The sequence below is a fragment of the Perognathus longimembris genome, chromosome 1 (genome assembly GCF_023159225.1).
Source record: "Perognathus longimembris pacificus isolate PPM17 chromosome 1, ASM2315922v1, whole genome shotgun sequence".
Classification (NCBI taxonomy): domain Eukaryota; kingdom Metazoa; phylum Chordata; class Mammalia; order Rodentia; family Heteromyidae; genus Perognathus; species Perognathus longimembris.
Window position 1 is genome coordinate 7,026,613 of NC_063161.1, and position 17,013 is coordinate 7,043,625.

At 60.5% G+C, this 17,013-nt stretch overlaps 1 protein-coding gene across 4 annotated transcripts; it reads left to right on the forward strand.

The window, feature by feature from the left end:
* The first annotated feature begins 2,263 nt into the window (after positions 1-2,263).
* On the forward strand, positions 2,264-16,990 carry Sun2 (Sad1 and UNC84 domain containing 2). 4 transcript variants are annotated; one of them, XM_048355273.1, is made up of 18 exons: positions 2,264-2,510; positions 5,586-5,736; positions 6,472-6,662; positions 6,756-6,887; positions 7,183-7,278; positions 7,447-7,540; positions 8,784-8,860; positions 10,562-10,686; positions 12,726-12,977; positions 13,372-13,449; positions 13,694-13,737; positions 14,028-14,193; positions 14,403-14,624; positions 14,847-14,931; positions 15,244-15,359; positions 15,464-15,631; positions 15,802-15,894; positions 16,849-16,990. In XM_048355273.1, exons 2-18 carry the CDS (start codon positions 5,612-5,614, stop codon positions 16,960-16,962), a joined length of 2,178 nt encoding a protein of 725 aa, XP_048211230.1. In that variant the 5' UTR covers positions 2,264-2,510; positions 5,586-5,611; the 3' UTR covers positions 16,963-16,990. The 4 variants fall into 4 exon arrangements, with proteins under 4 accessions (XP_048211230.1, XP_048211255.1, XP_048211237.1 ...); XM_048355298.1 differs by having other exon boundaries at positions 8,790-8,860; XM_048355280.1 differs by lacking the exon at positions 2,264-2,510 and adding an exon at positions 2,828-2,846.
* The last annotated feature ends 23 nt before the right edge of the window (positions 16,991-17,013 follow it).

The following is a 17,013-nucleotide window of genomic DNA, read 5'->3' on the forward strand; positions in this document are numbered from 1 at the left end:
GCGCCATAGCGAGACGTGCATGGGTCGCAGCTCAGAAGTTGAGGAAGGGGAGCATCATAAAGACCGTCAGGAGAGAGAGGGTCCCGGCACAATCATGAGAGCCCGGAACGCCAGGCCAAGGCTTTTCTGAGGGCCTTTATTGGTTTTCTGTGGCACCGTAACAAATGACCACAAACCTGGTGAGACAATGGAAACCAGAAATCTGCTATCAGTCTCCCCGGGCCACAAGCAGGTATCAGCAGGGCTAACCTCACTCAAGAGGCCCAAGGGAGAGTCCATTCTCGCTCTTCAGGGCTTCTGAAGCATTCCTTGGCTCCTAGCCACATCTCTTGATACCTACTGTGATGGTTCTTCTCCTTCTCACTTCCTCTGTTTCTCCTTGGGAAGAATCTTAGGATTACCTTGAGGGCCCAGCCTGGTAATCCAGGATAATCACACTTGAAAAATCTTTAGTCCCATTTGCAAAGCCTTTTCATTTAGGTGATATTCACAGATGCCAGGATTAGCACCTAGTATCTTTGGGGAACACTACTCCACCTACTTAGGCCCATTTAGACAGCACAATTTAAGAGGGGATTGTCTGCTAGGCCTTCAGAGAAGAGGGAGCAGGCTCTGCATGAAGGGGTAGGGTATGGAGACTGCTGGACTGCACCAGGACAGAATTGTGGGGCACCCTGGACATCAGGAGTTGAGAAGCCCTCTCCTGCTTGGGTGCTGTCTCTCTTGATTTGTCTTCTCCTCTGGTCAGCGGATACAAACAGGAGCCAGCCAGACTCAACAGCAAGTTCTGGGGCTAAGCCCGGAGCGTGATTGTCCTAAGATACTTCAAAGGCAGGTGAAACCCCCCTTTCCAGATAGCACAGTGGAGGTCAGAGAGGGGTGCTGCTTGCACCTAGAGGACTTCCTGTTTCCTTAGTCTCAGCCCCCCGACATTTCCTGTGCCTGCTTCTGTGACTTTGCCATTTCTTGTCCTATTTCCTCTTGTCACTTTGAAAGCGAGCAATGGCACCGGGTCTCATCTTCCTTTAGAAGGGCTGGCACGGGAAGCTGCTTGTCCCCAACTGGACTGGCTACACCCACACAGCAGGCTGGTGGGCCCCAGGGACGGGACCCCTGAAGTCAGGCATACAACCCACCCTGCCTCCTTTTGACACCAACTGCAGGACCCTCTTTTATTACATGCCAGTACTGAGGCTTGAACCTAGGGCCTTGGCTTTTTCACTCAGGACTGGCACTCTCCCACTCGAGCCACACCTTCACTTCTGGCTTTTTGTTGGCTAACTGGAGATAAAAGCATCACAGATTGGGCTGGGAAGGTGGCTTAGCGGTAGAGCGCTCGCCTAGCATGCATGAAGCCCTGGGTTCCATTCCTCAGCACCAGGTATGCAGAAAAAGCCGGAAGTGGTGCAATGGCTCAAGTGCTAGCCTTGAGCAAAAAGAAGCCAGGAACAGTGCTCAGACCCTGAGCTCAAGCCCCGGGACTGGCAAACAAACAAACAAAAGCCTCACGGATTTATCCTCAGATTTCAGCCTATTGAGTAACTAGTATTAAAGTGGGGGGGGCGGGATATGAACCCCCTTCCTTAAAATAGAAACAAAACAAAGCCAACCAACCACCACCTCGGGGAGTCTGCACCATGTCTGAAATCCTAAACTCAGCCCCCAAACAGAATCTTCTAATCTCAGTTTGGCTTCTTGCAAGAAACGGAAAACCTCGGCGAACCCCGGTTTCCTTGTCTTACAGACACCGGGGTGTGCAAAGGACTGGCCGAGTAACTGCAGAAGCGCCTGGCAGGTGGCAGGCCTTCCCGGTCCTCACGCGACCTCACCGGGGCCCGGCCACCGCGCCAGCCCCCGGCCGCCCTGGGCGCCACCCGGGGCCGACTCCCGCGAGCGAGCGCCGCGCCGGTCACCCGCGCCCGCGGGGCGCCGCGGGAGGAGGCTTACCGAAGCCCCAGGCAGCGCAAGTCCCCAGGCGGAGGCCCGGCCCGGCCCGGCCCGGCCCGGACCCCGCGCAGGACCCCGCAGCGACCTCCCGGGCCCCGGGGAGGGTGGCGACGCCGGCGGCTCCCACGCGCGGACGCCGGGGGCGGCGCACGCCGGGCCGCGGGGCCCCCACGCGGGGGCGGGGCGAGCCGGAGCCTTTGTGTTCAAATCAGCCTATGGGCGGGGGCGGGGGGCGGGGCCTGCCGGAGGGCCCCAGCCAATGGGCCGCGGCCTGTCAGCCTTGACTGACAGGCGCACACATACACACTGGGCCACGCGCGCGCCGCCCAGCCCCACTCGCGCAGCGCGGGCTTCCGCCGGCAGCTTTGTCCACCTGCCCGGCCCGCTTCGTCCCGCGCCGCCGCGCGCCGCGCGCCGTGCGCCGGAGCCCCGGGGCCCGGCCGCCGCTTCGAAGGGCCGTCCGGGACACCGCCCGCTGACCCGGCCGCGGGAAGGGGGCGCGCCCAGGCGTCGCGACGGGCCTCGCGCACCCCGGGCCACGCACGGAGCGGCCTCGGCGGCAGGTAAAGTCGGAGGTGGGGTTCGCGCGTCCGCGGCCTCGGGCCCCGCCGGGCGCCCGGGTCAGCCCCGCGCCGCTGGGGCCAGGCCCGAGTTGCCGGGCCTGCTTCTTCCTCCCCGAGCCAAGCTGGGCCGGGCTCCAGCCCCAGCCGGGCAGGCGCACACCCCCGGGCCGGCCGGGCCCCGACGCCCCGCCCCGGGGCCCCGCGGTCAGCGCCAGGCGGGGCTTCCCCCCGCTGCCCGGGCCTACCCAGGCGGTGCCACCCCGGCCCGGTCCCGGCTGGCAGTTCTCTGCCTGAGCGGCGGCGCCTGTCCCAACTCCGGGCGTTGGAGGAAGGCAGGTCCGCTCAGTTCAGAAACAAAACAAACCAGGCAGGGGGGAGGGGGAGGAGGAGGGGGAGGGGAGGGGGGAAGGGGAGGGGGGAGGGCGGTCTGAGCGAGCGGTAGCACCTTCACTCACCTCCCGTGAGCTGTGAGGGAGGGCAGCGACCCTGAGTGCTTGACAGAGCCCACGAGGAAAGTATTGGGCATGTGTCCTGGGGTGGAAATGTCACGTGTAGGGCACCCAAGAGCTTGCTGAAGTCTCAGGATTGAGGGGATCCTGCCATCATGTTTGTGATGGGGGCCGAACTGAGAAAAGGGTGTAGTTCAGCTCACAGGTGTTGAGAATAAGGGGTGTGTGTGTGTGTGTGTGTGTGTGTGTGTCTGTCTGTCTGTCTGTCTGTCTGTCTGCAGGTTCTAGGACCTGAACTCAGGACCTGGGCACTTAGCTCTTTTGCACAAGACTTCTGCTCTACCACCTCCACTTCCAGCTTTGTGCTGGTTAATGAGAGTTCAGAGGCCTGCTTAGGCTGGCTTAGAACCTGGATCCTCAGATCTCAGCCTCCTGAATTGCTGGTATTACAGACAGGCAGGGGTCTAACTAGAATTATGTATTTGGTTTTGTTGTTGTTGTTTTTTAATTTGAGGGTTTCTTGATTTTCGGCTTGGGAGAGTATCTGTACTGATGGGCAAAAGAGTTGAGTTTCTATAAGTTAACTTCTTGTTTGGGAGATTGGGCCTTTCACCTTTTTCATCTTGTGAAACTCTGCGGTGAGACTACGACACTTAGCAGCCTCATCCCTGGGAGGTGGGGGCAGACTGGCAGTTTTCAGCCACTTAGTGCCCCACCTCCCCACCCACGTCCGGGGGAGTGTCTGGGCTCTTGCCAATGGCAGCATGGGTACTGTACAAACACGCTGCGTTGTTTCTGCCCCTGGGTGAGGGCTTCACTTGCCTGCTTAAGCAGGGCAAGCGTTAAGAGTTCTGTGGGCATTTGTGGCTGAAAGGTGAGGGTGGCTGTCAGCCGAGGGGCGTGGACTGCCTTATAAGGAGTGGAATATAGCCCAGGCCCCAGGCCAACTTCCTTCTCTGGCTACTACCAGTTGGTCTCTTTACCAACACCAGCTAAAGCCAGGAAAAAGATACCAGATGGGCAGTCCCACCTGGGAAAATGCCAAGTAGCCCAGACAGGAGGCTACTTGTTTTCCAAATGAAGGTGCTCTAGGCTGGATGAACCTGACCTTCTGGTTCTTATAGTGAGGGTTGAGCAGTGTTAGGGGTATGCCCACCATACAGCCCTGATGACTGGAATATCAGAAGTAAGACACACTCACAAGTACTAGGAAGTCTGAGGGGTGTTGGGATGAAATTGCTATTTTGTAATACCCGTGCTACTTTGAGACTCCAGGACACTGGTAATCTGAGATTTGGAATTGGGGTTTCCAGAAGGAAAAGGCTAATCTTCCTCATGTGAGGGACCCTGCCCTTGGCCAGGTCCTTTCACTTTGGCCTCTTTGTCTTGATTATCAGTCACTGCCTTGCGTGCTGACTGGCCTGTAGGCTTGCACTGACTGTCATGCCAAGTTGCGGCTTCGCCTGGCTGGATTGTTTGTTAGGAAATATTCGTTGTGTCATCAGAGTTGTTCTGAGCATATATGGAGCTATAAAGACTCTAGTTGAGACACACAACTTGCAAACTCTTTGGTGGAGTAGAAGTTACAGGACGCTGCCATCTGTCAGGTCTGAGTGCAGAGCCCGGCCCTGTCACCTCCCAGCTGGGTGATGGTGGGCACGTTTCCCATCTGCTCCGTGTCCCAGGGTCCTCCCTCGTAGATGGGCATGCTGATGGCACCTGGATGGGTCTCTTACCGGCCCTGCTAATGGGGTTCAGCGGGGGAATGCGTAGGCATTCAACCACGATTCTTATCACTGCATCAAGCACAGTCTGCACTGAGGGGCCACGGAATACAGAGAGGCCGCGGCTGAGGAAGGTTCCGGCGTGGGGAAAGGGTTTCTGGCATCCACAGGTGACTGCGGCCTGGGTCAGTGAGTCTGGCTGAGAGGAAAGCAAGGAAGGCCAGCTCCAGGGACGGAGTAGCAGCTCCAGGGAGACGGCAGGGCTGGAGGGCGTGCCGGGCAGGGGGGATTGAGTCTTGGCTAGCACCTGTGAGGCACCTGCCAGGGGTGAGATCCTCCTCGGGCACACGCCCAGTGCTTGAGGCGGTTCACACAGACTTCACTGTGGAGGAGGAGAAAGACAGGTACCCCGACCACGAGGAGACCCTGTGGAGCCAGCTGCCCGTGACTCACGCCTGTAATTCTGACTACTTAGGAGGTGGGATTTGAGAACTGAGGTTCAAAGCCAGCGATGGCAGGCGAAGCAATGCGAGTCTTATCTCTAGTTAACCAACAAAGAGCCAGGAGTATAGCTTTGGCTTAAGTGCCGGAGTGCCAACCTTGAGCAAAGAAGCCAAGGGAAAGCACAGAGCCCCGAGTTGAAGCCCTGCTGTGGTCCAGTAAATAAATGAATAAACATGACATAACATTTTAAAAGCAATAAAGCGAAAGAGGAAGCACCCCGCCAGAGGCTCCATGATACGGGGTGAGCCCTGGCTGGGGTGGGGGAGTGGGTCAGGGGTCCCAGGGTGCCTACATCTCCAGGCTGCTCTGCCTGAGTGCAGACAGGTTGGGGCTCGGCCTGGGGTCTCACGTCTCCCGTGTTGTGCTTTCTCCCCCCCCCCCCCCCCGTCTCTCTCCAGGGGAAGCGTCCCCGTCCTCACTCAGCATGTCCCGACGCAGCCAGCGCCTCTCGCGCTACTCCCAAGGGGACGATGACGGCGGCAGCAGCAGCAGCGGGGGGAGCTCGGTGACCGGGAGTCAGAGCACCCTGTTTAAAGACAGTCCTCTCAGGTAGGGGCGCGGGAGCGCTGTCACCCCTGACCCCCGGGCGGGCCCACAGGGCGGGGGGCGCTTTCTGCTGCCACCCTGGGCAGAGAGCAGATGCTAGTTAGTTAGTACTGGCTCATGAGGTCCTGCCCTTCTGCAAGGATGCAGGTGCCCAGGGCCCCATGTTCTCCAGTCAGGCCGGGCTGGAGCAGCTGCCCTCGCTTAGAGGACTGGAAGCGGGAAGGCCGGGCCTGACACGCGAGCCAAGCCGGAAACCCCCGTAGCTCTGCGCATAGTGCTCAGCAACCCCTCCTGCTCCGGCGGGGTGTGGCAATCTGTCCATCTCCTGTCTCACGTCCTGTAGGGCCTCCTCGGTTGGGCCACCACCCAGGTTGGAGACATGAGGCCCCGAGGCTCACGCGGGCTCTAGGAGGTCACGTCTGTTCGTCTGGGTTCTCAGTGGGTTGTAGAAATTACTAGCCCATTAGGAAGCATGGCACATCCCGTGGCTTTGAAGTTTGAGGTTGTGTTTGAACACTGGCTCCATCCCTAACTGATGATCTCGCCTGTCTCTGGTGAGATCAGTGATACCAGGAACAGAGAAAAGTACCTGTGCCGGGAGGTGGGCAGGACCGAGCAGATGGGGTTGTTGGTTGCCTAGCAACAAAACCAACCAGGAGCACGGAGCCACCAGGGCTGTGGCTTCCTGTCCCCAGCTGGGCTCACCTCCTTGTCTCTTCCCTCGTGACTGTTCTGCAGGACCTTGAAGAGGAAATCCAGCACCATGAAGCGCCCGTCCCCGGCCCCCCAGCTGGGCCCCTCCTCAGACTCCCACACCTCCTACTACAGCGAGTCGGTGGTCCACGAGTCCTACATCGGCAGCCCCCGGGCCGCCTCCCTGGCCAGGAGCGCCCTCCTGGACGAGCGCCTGCGCAGTGAGCCCTACTGGAGTGAGTGTCCCCGGCCTTCCTCCTCCTCCTCAGTGTCCCCCACGGGCCCCCAGGGGCCTCCCCAGCTGAGGCACCTGCGTTCCGCCCCGCCAGGCGAGGACCTGCAGGTGAGGAGGAGGAGAGGCACCGGCGGCACGGAGAGCAGCAAGGCCAATGGGCTGGCAGAGAGCCGGGAGGACTTCCTCGGCTCCTCCTCGGGCTACTCCTCGGAAGATGACTTTGCAGGTGGGTGCTCCTCCCCGGCCCCTGAGCAGACTCGGAGTCTGCTGGGGACCGGGGAAGCCTGGGCCGGGCCGCCGGGGCGGGCGAGGGGAACAGGTGTGTGGCTGGCAGGCAGTCTGGCTCTGAACAGCGGTTCCGAGGACTGTTGGCAGGGGGAGAGAGACGCAAACAAAACGCTCTGCTCGGAGCCAGGGCGTCAGAAACCTCTCCTCCCTCTGCAAACGCCTCCTGACCTGCTGTGTGCCCGGCTCCCCACCCTGCCCCAGCTGAGCTGCACGGGGGCGCTGTCTTCCCGCAGGCTACCCCGACGTGGACCCGCACAGTTCGGGGTCTCGGCTGGGCAGCGCCGTGTCTCGAGCGGGCTCCTTTGTCTGGATGGTGTTCACTTTTCCAGGTGGGTTCTGGCAGGACCGGGGCTGGGCGCACGCACACCGGCTGGTGGGAGTGACACTATAGGATGGGGCGGGGCACCCTGGCGGGGGGCGTGGCGTAGGCCTGGGAGGAGAGGAGAGGGCCGTGTGCTACCCGTGACCAAGTCTCAACCTCCACGGTCGCTCTTCAGGCCGGCTCTTCGGACTCCTCTACTGGTGGGTTGGCACCACGTGGTACCGCCTGACCACAGCTGCCTCCCTCCTGGATGTCTTCGTGTTGACCCGGTGAGTGAGACCCTAGCCTTGGGAGCTCACGGAGAAGGCTGACGGGGATGGGAAGGAGAGTGAAGCGCGTAAACTTGCGCGTCACAGCATGCGGCTTTTCTCAGTGAGCGGGGAGTGGACCCCAGAGCCCATCGCTGCCCGATGTGGTGGGGGGGGGGGACACAGGTGGGGTGTGTTCCCTTATCAGCTGACCTTCCAGCGACACAGATGATTTCTGTGCGGAGTCTTCCTCCTGCCCCCGCTCTGCACATGGCTTTGTCCCCTCTGTTAGGCTCTGGGGTTCTACCCCGGAAATGAGGCTTCCAGAAAGCCCAGCTTCCCTTCAGGCCTGTAGTGGTCCAGGCCCTAGAGGTTTCCTGCTGGTGTTCAGAAATCACAAAAGAGGGGATGGGAGAAACTCACCCCAGTCCAGGGTCCAGGGAGGGGTGGGCAGCTGGTAATGGCTGAGAAGAGGGGAAAGCATCAATTCATCCCACCCAAGGACAGTCCTTATCCTAAAAGAAAATAGTTTGTTTGGAGAGGGTCCTGGGGCTTGAACTCAGTCAGGGAGAGCCTGGATGCTGTCGCTGAGCTTCTTGGACTCAAGGCTGCGCTCTACCGCTTGAGCCACAGCACCACTTCTGGCCTTTGCTGAGTAGTTTATTGGAGATAAGAGTCTCATCACTTTCCCGCCCGGGCCGGCTTTGAACTGCACTGCTCAGATCTCAGCCTCCTGAGTAGCTAGGATTATAGGCGTGAGCCTCCGGCGCCTGGCTGGGAGTTTATGTTTTTCCTAAATTTTCTTTTTTTTTTTTTTTTTTTGGCCAGTCCTGGGCCTTGAACTCAGGGCCTGAGCACTGTCCATGGCTTCTTTTTGCTCAAGGCTAGCCCTCTGCCACTTGAGCCACAGTGCCCCTTCTGGCCGTTTTCTGTATATGTGATGCTGGGGAATCGAACCCAGGGCCTCATGTATACGAGGCAAACGCTCTTGCCACTAGGCCATATCCCCAGCCCCTAAATTTTCTTGCTTAAGGATCTCTAAAATACGTTTAGGTTTTGCCAAGACCACCTTATTAACCGTTAATAACGTCAGTAAAGTGCACAGAGTCCAAATGCTAGACATCACTCCAAGGAGTGCAGGTGACGGCCCGGTGCCCAGTGAGGTCCCGGCACGTGAGCGGTTTAGGGGTGTCCCACGAGTTCAGGACCCTGGGAGGGGCACGCAGACACAGGGACCTTCCTCTCACGTCTGCTTCTCCCTGAGGTCCAGGCGCTTCTCCTCTTTGAAACCGTTCCTCTGGTTCCTCCTGCTGCTGCTCCTGCTGACCGGCCTGACCTACGGTGAGCCCGGGGCAGACGAGGGAGGGGTAGGAAGTGCCAGGGGCGAGGGCAGGGTGTGGCAGGGCAGACAGAACCCTGAGCCCAACGCTTCCCACTCTCAGGCTGTCTGGGGCAAAGGAGAAACACCCCATCTACCCATATCCTGAGTTGGAGCCACACTGTAGCTGTAGTTAGTACAGAGCACCCCGGAAACCACCCCTGGGCGGGGACCCAGCCCGGGACAGCAGCCATCAGCAGGAACTCGGGTGCTATTCTTAGTAGCAGTCGTTTTCCCTCCATTCCACATGAGGACATAGACTGTGTGTCTGGGGGGGGGGGTTGTTTTTACAAGATCAAGTTAAATCTTGAGCTGTTTCTCAGCCCTGAGAGGGGTAAGTACCGCCCTGGACTCCAAGGAAAGTCTCTTGGCAGCTGCCGGCATTGCTGCAGCCTGCGCTCAGGTCCCCTTGTCGCATTTCCCTCCTGCGTCGTCCTTCCCAGCTTCCCAGGAAATGCCCGGGCGGCCCGGGATCTCTTTTAATCATTACACCAACCTACCATTTAAGACCATGCTCTATTATTTTTTAGAGAGAGTTGGTTTTTATTGGCTTAGCATCTACTCTATTTGTGTTTCTTTTCAAAATAACAGAGTAACAAATTTTTCCAAAAGTTGGTTTCCTTTATGTTTCCTGTTACAAGAACAGCTTGTTCTTATCCAGTGGAAACTGGGCATCGCCCTACGATCATAACAACGGTGCTTTCTAATCTCCTAGCTTTCTGTCCTGCAGCCTTCTCCCAAGACGTGGGGCCATCGAACCTGAGCCTCACCAGTGCCCCAGGGGGTTGGTGGGAGAGTGTCAGGGCCACGTCACGTGGAGTGCAGGTGGGGGACCTGCTCAGGCCCCTCTGTGAATCTCCAGCCGGGATGGGGGCTTCCCTTCCCTTGCTCATGGCCAAGAAAGACAGACATTGCCTTTTCAGGTTCTCTCTGTTCCTCTCCTTCCCCCTTCTCTGTCTGTGTATATAGTGTGTGTGTGTGTGTGTGACAGTACCTAGGGCTTGACCTCAGGGCCTTGGGGTTGTCATTTAGCTTTTTTTTTTTTTCTGCTTAAGGCTGGTGAGCCACAGCTCCACTTCCAGCTTCTGGGTGATGAATAGGAGATAAGAGTCTCACAGACTTTCCTGCCCAGGCTGGCTTTGAACCTCAGTCCTCAGATCTTAGCCTCCTGAGTAGCTAAGATTACAGGTGTGAGCCACCAGTGCCTGGCTTGTGTTTGTATTTTAATCTCTCTCTGTCTCCCTCTCTTACACACACACACACGCACGCACACGCACACTTCTCAAGAATAAACATCACAAGCACGGCCTCACAGGAAGGTTCACGAGTCTGTGTGGGTGGAGCTTTGCGCTCCCGTTGGGGACCAGCATCACCCCATCTTGGACCCAGTGATGGGGCGTTTCCAAACCCCCACCCAGAGCCCCATCCCAAGCCTCTTAGTTCACAGGATTGTGCTTTTAAGGCCAGGGCCAGAGCCTCAGGCCCTGGAGCGTAGCTACCTGGTGCCTCCCTGGATGGTTACAGCCATTTCCTTGAGTGTCACCGTCTGTGGAGATGCGGGGTAGATAAGGGGCCTGCAGGGGATGCAGGAAGATCGGAGCCCAGATGGGGAGACACAGGCCGCGGGGCGGAGGAGATTGCCAGCAGCTGCTTCCTGTGTCCAGGTGCTTGGTATTTGTACCCGCACGTGCTGCACACTTTCCACCCGGCCGTGGCCTCCTGGTGGGCACTGGGCGGCAGAAGGCATCCTGAGGTGTGGGAATCCAAGGACGCGTCCCGGCACATCCAGGTGAGTACCGAGAGCGCCCCGCAGAGCTCCCCTCCGCCTCCCTCACCCTGGCCCCAGTGCCGAGACGCCACCCTCGCTGCAGCACCCCGTTCCCTGCTGCTTGGGGCGCAGGCATTCGAGTCAAATCTGTCTTTATGACTTCAAACTGTCCGAATGTTCTGTGTGTGTGTAAGTCTGAGCAAGGGAGCGATCATCTTGGCTAGGCTGTGTGCGTGCATGTGCACACCCAGAGTTGCCTGGGGACCCTTGAGGGCGACTCTTGCACACGCACTAGCCTGGGCTTGCTCCTTGGGCAGCTGAGCGTGGTCTGGGAGAGCGGAAGCGGGCCAGACAGACTGAGACCCGGACTTGGAAGCTGCGCACCCTCCCTTCCGACCTCATGGTGGGGCCAGTCTTACAGCAAGTTAAGGAAAGAGCTGCGGGGCCGCGGCAGAGCCAGCACAGCCGGGGGTGGGGGGGGGAGGGCTCGTTTATGATCGACAGCTGGTATCTAAAGATGGGCCAGGGCCAGGGCCAGGCTGTGCTCTCAAGAAGCCCGCCGCCGTCAGTCAGGGGTGACAAGTAGACCCAACGAAAACGTGGCAGGGCTGCAGCTCACGAAAAACCGTGTGTGTTCTCGTTTATTTGAACTGGTTTACCCCGTGCCGGATTCAGTTCAGTGCCATCTTTTTAATCTTATGTGTGTGGACAGTACTTTGCTAAGAACAATCTTAGTATTTTGTAAAGAAATAATGTTCTGCCAAGCTACAACTTCCTTTTTTTTTTTTTAATTGTTGAAGGTACTAAAAGCAACTTGGGTTCAGACACCTTTTCTCTAAAGAGAGGAAGGAAGCGGAGTTGACCCATCTCTGCTTCCGTTTGCACCAACCCCAGGGGAGCTGGGGGCTGCTTGGAGAGGCTGTGGAGCAGGCAGATGAGAGGAACAGGACTGTTTTTTTGTGGGTTTTTTTTTTTTTTTGGTGTGTATGTGCATGTATACACACGTGCTGATACTGGGGCTTGAGCTTAGGACCTGGGCCCTGTCCCTTAGCTTTTATGCTCAAAGCTGGTGCTCTACCACTTGAGCACAGCTCTACCTCCGGCTTTCTGTTGGCTAATTGGAGATTTGTCCTTCCCGTCTGGATTTTTTAATCGTGATCCTCCCGTCTCAGCTGGGTAGTTAGGATTACAGGTGTGAGCCATCAGCACCTGCTTGTGCTTGCTACCCAGCTCATGAAAATGCACTGCCTATTAACAAAAATCCCTAGGGGCTGGGAATATGGCCTAGTGGCAAGAGCGCTTGCCTCGTATACATGAAGCCCTGGGTTCAATTCCCCAGCACCACATATATAGAAAACGGCCAGAGGTGGTGCTGTAGCCCAAGTGGCAGAGTGCTAGCCTTGAGCAAAGAGAAGCCAGGGACAGTGCTCAGGCCCTGAGTCCAAGCCCCAGGACTGGCAAATAAATAAATAAATGAAAATTCCTAGAATCTAAGCCTGCCGTTCCTTGGCCCTTTATGTTTCATAATTTCTCTTGGCAAAGATCTTGTTCAGCAATAAAGGTCCTCAAAATTCATGCCATGCTCGCTGCCAGGTGCCAACCTGAGAGACACCTGTTACAGATGAGAAAGGAAGCTCTGTCCTTCTCGTCCCTCTCGTCCTGGCTGTCTGTGGAAGGCTGACAGCCACAGCCCCCGGCTCCCCCCCCCCTCCCCCACCACCTGCCCACGCGGCCTCAGGGCTTCCTGCTGCCCTGCTTAGCTTCTTCACTCAGGGCTAGTGCTCTACCACGAGAGCCACAGCTTCTCAGCCCCCAGCCCCCAACTTCCTGTCTTTGTCTCGGCCTGTGTCCCTGTGCCCGGATCCCTGTCCCCGTCCCCCCAGGCGTGTCCCGGGCCGCGTCCTCCCTCTCTCCCGGTGTGCCCCCAGCTCCCTGTGCCCCCATCCCGCCTCCCCTGCCCTCTCGCTGCCGGCTGGGCTGTCCCAGTGACTGCTCAGCAGGTGCTACGGTGGCTCCCTGGGTCCCTCACCTCTGCCACCTTCCCCCGCCCCCCCCTCCAGGCTGAGCAGCGCCTTCTGTCCCGCATCCACACCCTCGAGCGCCGCCTGGACACCCTTGCTGCCGAGTTCTCCTCCAGCTGGCAGAAGGAGGCCATTCGGCTGGAGCGCCTGGAGCTCCGGCAGGGGGCCGCTGGCCATGGCGGCGGTGGCCTGAGCCACGAGGACGCCCTGGCCCTCCTGGAGGGGCTGGTGAGCCGCCGCGAGGCGGCCCTGAAGGAGGACTTGCGCAGAGACGCCACAGCCCGCATCCAGGTGGGGAGCGGAGCGAGGAGCCCCCGCGGGAGGTACAGGTGCCAGTGAGCCATGTAGAGCAGACAGCTGTGCCCTCTCCCCTTTCTCTTTGGTGGCCCAGGGTCTCCCACTTGTTTGGTGGCACTCGAGGGTCTGGTGCTTGTCGTGCCCAGGGCTGGCCTGGAGCACACAGTCCACCTCTGCCTCCCGAGGTGCTGGGATTACAGGTGTGAGCCACGGCACGAGAGAGCCGACGGGGTGTGCGCGTGCCTCTGAGAAGCACCGAGGCCTGAGGCCCAGAGCGGGAGCCTGGGACTCAGAGCCCCGCTTTGAGTCCTAGTCAGACCCGCTCCTAGTAGAAGTGCCCTTCCAAGTCCCGAGTTCAAACCTTCCATTCCCCCCTGCTGTCTGGCAGGAAGAACTGGGCGCCCTGAGGGCCGAGCATCAGCAGGACTCTGAAGACCTCTTCAAGAAGATCGTCAGGGCCTCCCAGGTCAGAGGCCGGCGCCCCGGGCCCACGCTGGGGTCGCGTAGCTGGAGGAGGGGGTGACTGGGTTCACACACACGAGAGCAGGTCAGACGGGGGCAGGGCTGCCAGAAGGACTGGTCAGTTCAATCTCTGGGACCCCTGGGGCAAGGATAGCTAAGCAGAGCACCTGACGGAAAGTCCGTCCTGGTCTGGAGATGGGCCTCTCTGGACCTCAGCATTTCTCAGCCGTGGCTCTTCTTACTCCCAGGAGTCCGAGGCTCGTGTCCAGCAGCTGAAGTCAGAATGGCTAAGGTAAAGCCCTTCATCTGGCCCACCTGCTCTCCACTGGCCTGGGAAACAGCCCAGAGCATGATTCTGAATGGCCCACTGGCGAGGGGGCGGGCCCTGGGGCGGGGCCCTGGGCGGCCTCTTCTTAAGCCAGGGGAACTGGGACTGGGATCTGACTGACCAGAGGGATGGGCAAGCCATGGCTGAGCCCCTCAACCACCTGGCCCCTTGCGCGCACCGGGGAGGGCACAGCCCACACCAGGAGACCAACTAGAGGTCGACCTTCTCCCTGCCCTGCTTTCCTGTGGAACTAGGCTGACTCAGGAGACCTTCCGGGAGAACTCGGAGAAGGAGCTGGGGCAGCTGGAGGCCCAGCTGACCAGCCTGCGGCAGGAGCTGGCGGCCCTGACCCAGAAGCAGAGCTCCGTGGCTAAGGAGGTGGGGCTCCTGCCCCAGAAGATCCAGGCTGTGCGGGAGGACGTGAGTGCTGGGGCCCTTTCCTCAGGGGCCCCCCACCCCAGGGCACCCACAGGGCAGGCTCTGTGGCAGGAGCGCCCCCTGCTTCCGGTTGATGGCCTGCAGCCTTGGTCATGTCTTTCCTCTGCCTGCTCCTCGGTGGGCCTCCCTCTTTGCCTCCCCCTCCCTCCTAGGCCCATGCCCTCAGGCCCTGACACGGTCTCTGTCCTCAGGTGGAGTCCCAGTTCCCCACCTGGATCAGTCAGTACCTTGCTCGAGGAGGGGGCGCCCACCCCAGCCTCCTCCAAAGGGAGGAGATACACACGCGGCTGCAGGAGCTGGAGAGCAAGATCCTCGCCCACGTGGCAGAAACGCAGGGCAAGTCAGCGAGCGAGGCTGCCGCTTTCCTGAGGCAGACGCTGCAGAAAGAAGGCGTGGTCGGGGTGACGGAGGAGGTGAGGAGCGAGCGCCCCTCCCCCCGGCCCCCAAGTGCTGCTTTCCCCCTTGGGAGCCCCCCTCCCCCCAGTACCTCCTCCAGGACACACAAGTGACACCCAGCACGCTCCGCGCCTGGGCCCCGGCACCGTGCGAGTGGGGGGGGGGGGGGTGTCCGCGGACGGCTGGCACACTTCCGTCCCTCGGGGGTGAGTTCTCACAGCGTGGGGCCCCACTGACAGCAGGTGCACCGGATCGTCAAGCAGGCCCTGCAGCGCTACAGCGAGGACCGCATCGGGCTGGTAGACTACGCGCTGGAGTCCGGAGGTGAGCCCCCCCTTCCTCGCCCTGCCTTGGCCCGTCTCCCCAGTGGCGGGGGCCTGGGCTCTGCCAGGAATCGAAGCAGGCAGGGCGCCAGACCAGTGCCTCTCACCGAACCTAGGCTCCAGGGGAGGTGCCAACCAGCGCCCCGGCGGGGGAGGCCATCTTAGCAGCCCTGTGGGTCTGGATTGGGGTCTGCCCGCTGTGGGCAGCAAGGAGATGAGCAGTGGCAGCCCCTCCTGCTCCTGCCCGGGCCTCTGGGGCTGGCAGCCTGCCCTCCTCCCCTCCGTTGCCACCTGCCTTTCTCCCCTGCGTCAGGGGCCAGTGTCATCAGTACCCGGTGTTCAGAGACCTACGAGACCAAGACGGCCCTGCTCAGCCTCTTCGGCATCCCCCTGTGGTACCACTCGCAGTCGCCGCGCGTCATCCTCCAGGTGCGCTCTAGAGGGCAGGCGGGTGCCTCGACGGGGGGGGGGGGGGGCGGGGGGGGGGCCGTGAGTGCTGGGGGCTGTCCTGACACGCCCTCCCTCCCCTCCAGCCAGATGTGCACCCAGGCAACTGCTGGGCCTTCCAGGGGCCCCAGGGCTTCGCGGTGGTTCGCCTCTCTGCTCGCATCCGCCCCACGGCTGTCACCTTAGAGCACGTGCCCAAGGCCTTGTCACCCAACAGCACCATCTCCAGTGCCCCCAGGGACTTCACCATCTTTGTGAGCATCTGGCCCGCGTGGGAGCGGAAGGGCCAAGGGGAGCCTGCGGGCAGCAGGCCAGGGTTGCTCTGGCTGGGAGGGAGGGGAACAGATTTGGGAAAGTGACGCTAGGTTGGGACACCCCGGACCACTGAGGGACCACCCACCCACCCACGCACGCTCTTCCCCAGGGGTTCGACGAAGACCTGCAGCAGGAAGGGACGCTTCTTGGCACGTTCACCTATGACCAGGACGGGGACCCCATTCAGACCTTCTACTTCCAGGTACGGGCAGCCCCTGTGCTCCCAGCGGGTGGAGGGTGTCCCCCAGCTCTGCCAGGCCTGGGGTTCAGATGTGCAGCCCTGGCCCGTGAGCCTCTGGGGTCAGAAGTGGAGGGCAGGGGGCGGGGCCACGGCTGGAGGGCACAAGTTTGATGGAAGGAAGGGTGCCGTGAGGAGGACGCCACTGGGAATGGCCCCCTGGGGTCTCAGGCAGGGCCTGGGCCTGAGCCCTGTGTAGACCTCTGATCGAGGCTCATAGAAACGTGGGGTTCTCAGGGCCGAGGGGACCCAAGCCCTTGGACATGAAAAAGCATGGGACTTGGGTGGACCGAGGATGTCAGCTCAGGGGAGCAGTGGGAAAGGACGGAAGGGGCCGGCCGCAGTCTGCCAGTGTCAAGGCTGGAAGGACTAAGCGGCACTACCCCAGAGCCGGGAGCGGGCTGGCCCCACCGTCCCCGGGGCCTGCGAGATGGCCCGGCAGGGCCGTGGAGGCCTGGAGGTGGCCATCCTCATGAGCTCTGGGGTAATGGGCAGATTGCAGGAGGGGCTGCAACTCCGGGGCTGGCACGCAGGCTGGGCGCAGCAAAGGCCGGGAGAGGAGGGCGGAGAGACGCGTGGAGCTCGGGGCACGTGTGAGAGATGCACACCCTCGGCCCTCACACGGCGGCTTTTAAACAGGACAGGCCAAACAGGCACAACAGACAGAAACAGCCCTGCGTGCTCGGGCCCTGTAAGGGGGAAGCCACCCAGGAGGGCCAGAACGCCCCTCCGCCTCGCGGGTCCCGGCTGCCATCAGTACCAGGCTGGCCCCAGTGCTGGCTTGTGGGACAGTGACCCCTGGAGGGGCCATGGAGTGTTGGGGTCCCTGGTCCTCTGGGGAAGGGGTGCAGTGGGCCACAGGGGCTGGCTCCCCTCCCCCTTCCTCGTTGGTGACATCTCTTAACCTCCTCTACCCAGACCCCGAAAATGGCCACGTACCAGGTGGTGGAGCTGCGGATCCTGACCAACTGGGGCCACCCCGAGTACACCTGCATCTACCGCTTCCGGGTGCACGGGGAGCCTGCCCACTAGCCCCTCCTCCCTCCCCCCCCCCCCCCCGCCCCGCAGCCTCTCACGGGAGGC

Bases quoted from the DNA above. Each gene is read 5' to 3' on its own strand.
- Sun2 (XM_048355273.1), top strand. From the start codon at position 5,612: ATGTCCCGACGCAGCCAGCGCCTCTCGCGCTACTCCCAAGGGGACGAT. The intron at 5,737-6,471 runs GTAGGGGCGCGG...ACTGTTCTGCAG, and splicing joins TTTAAAGACAGTCCTCTCAG to GACCTTGAAGAGGAAATCCA. The intron at 6,663-6,755 runs GTGAGTGTCCCC...CCGCCCCGCCAG, and splicing joins GCGCAGTGAGCCCTACTGGA to GCGAGGACCTGCAGGTGAGG.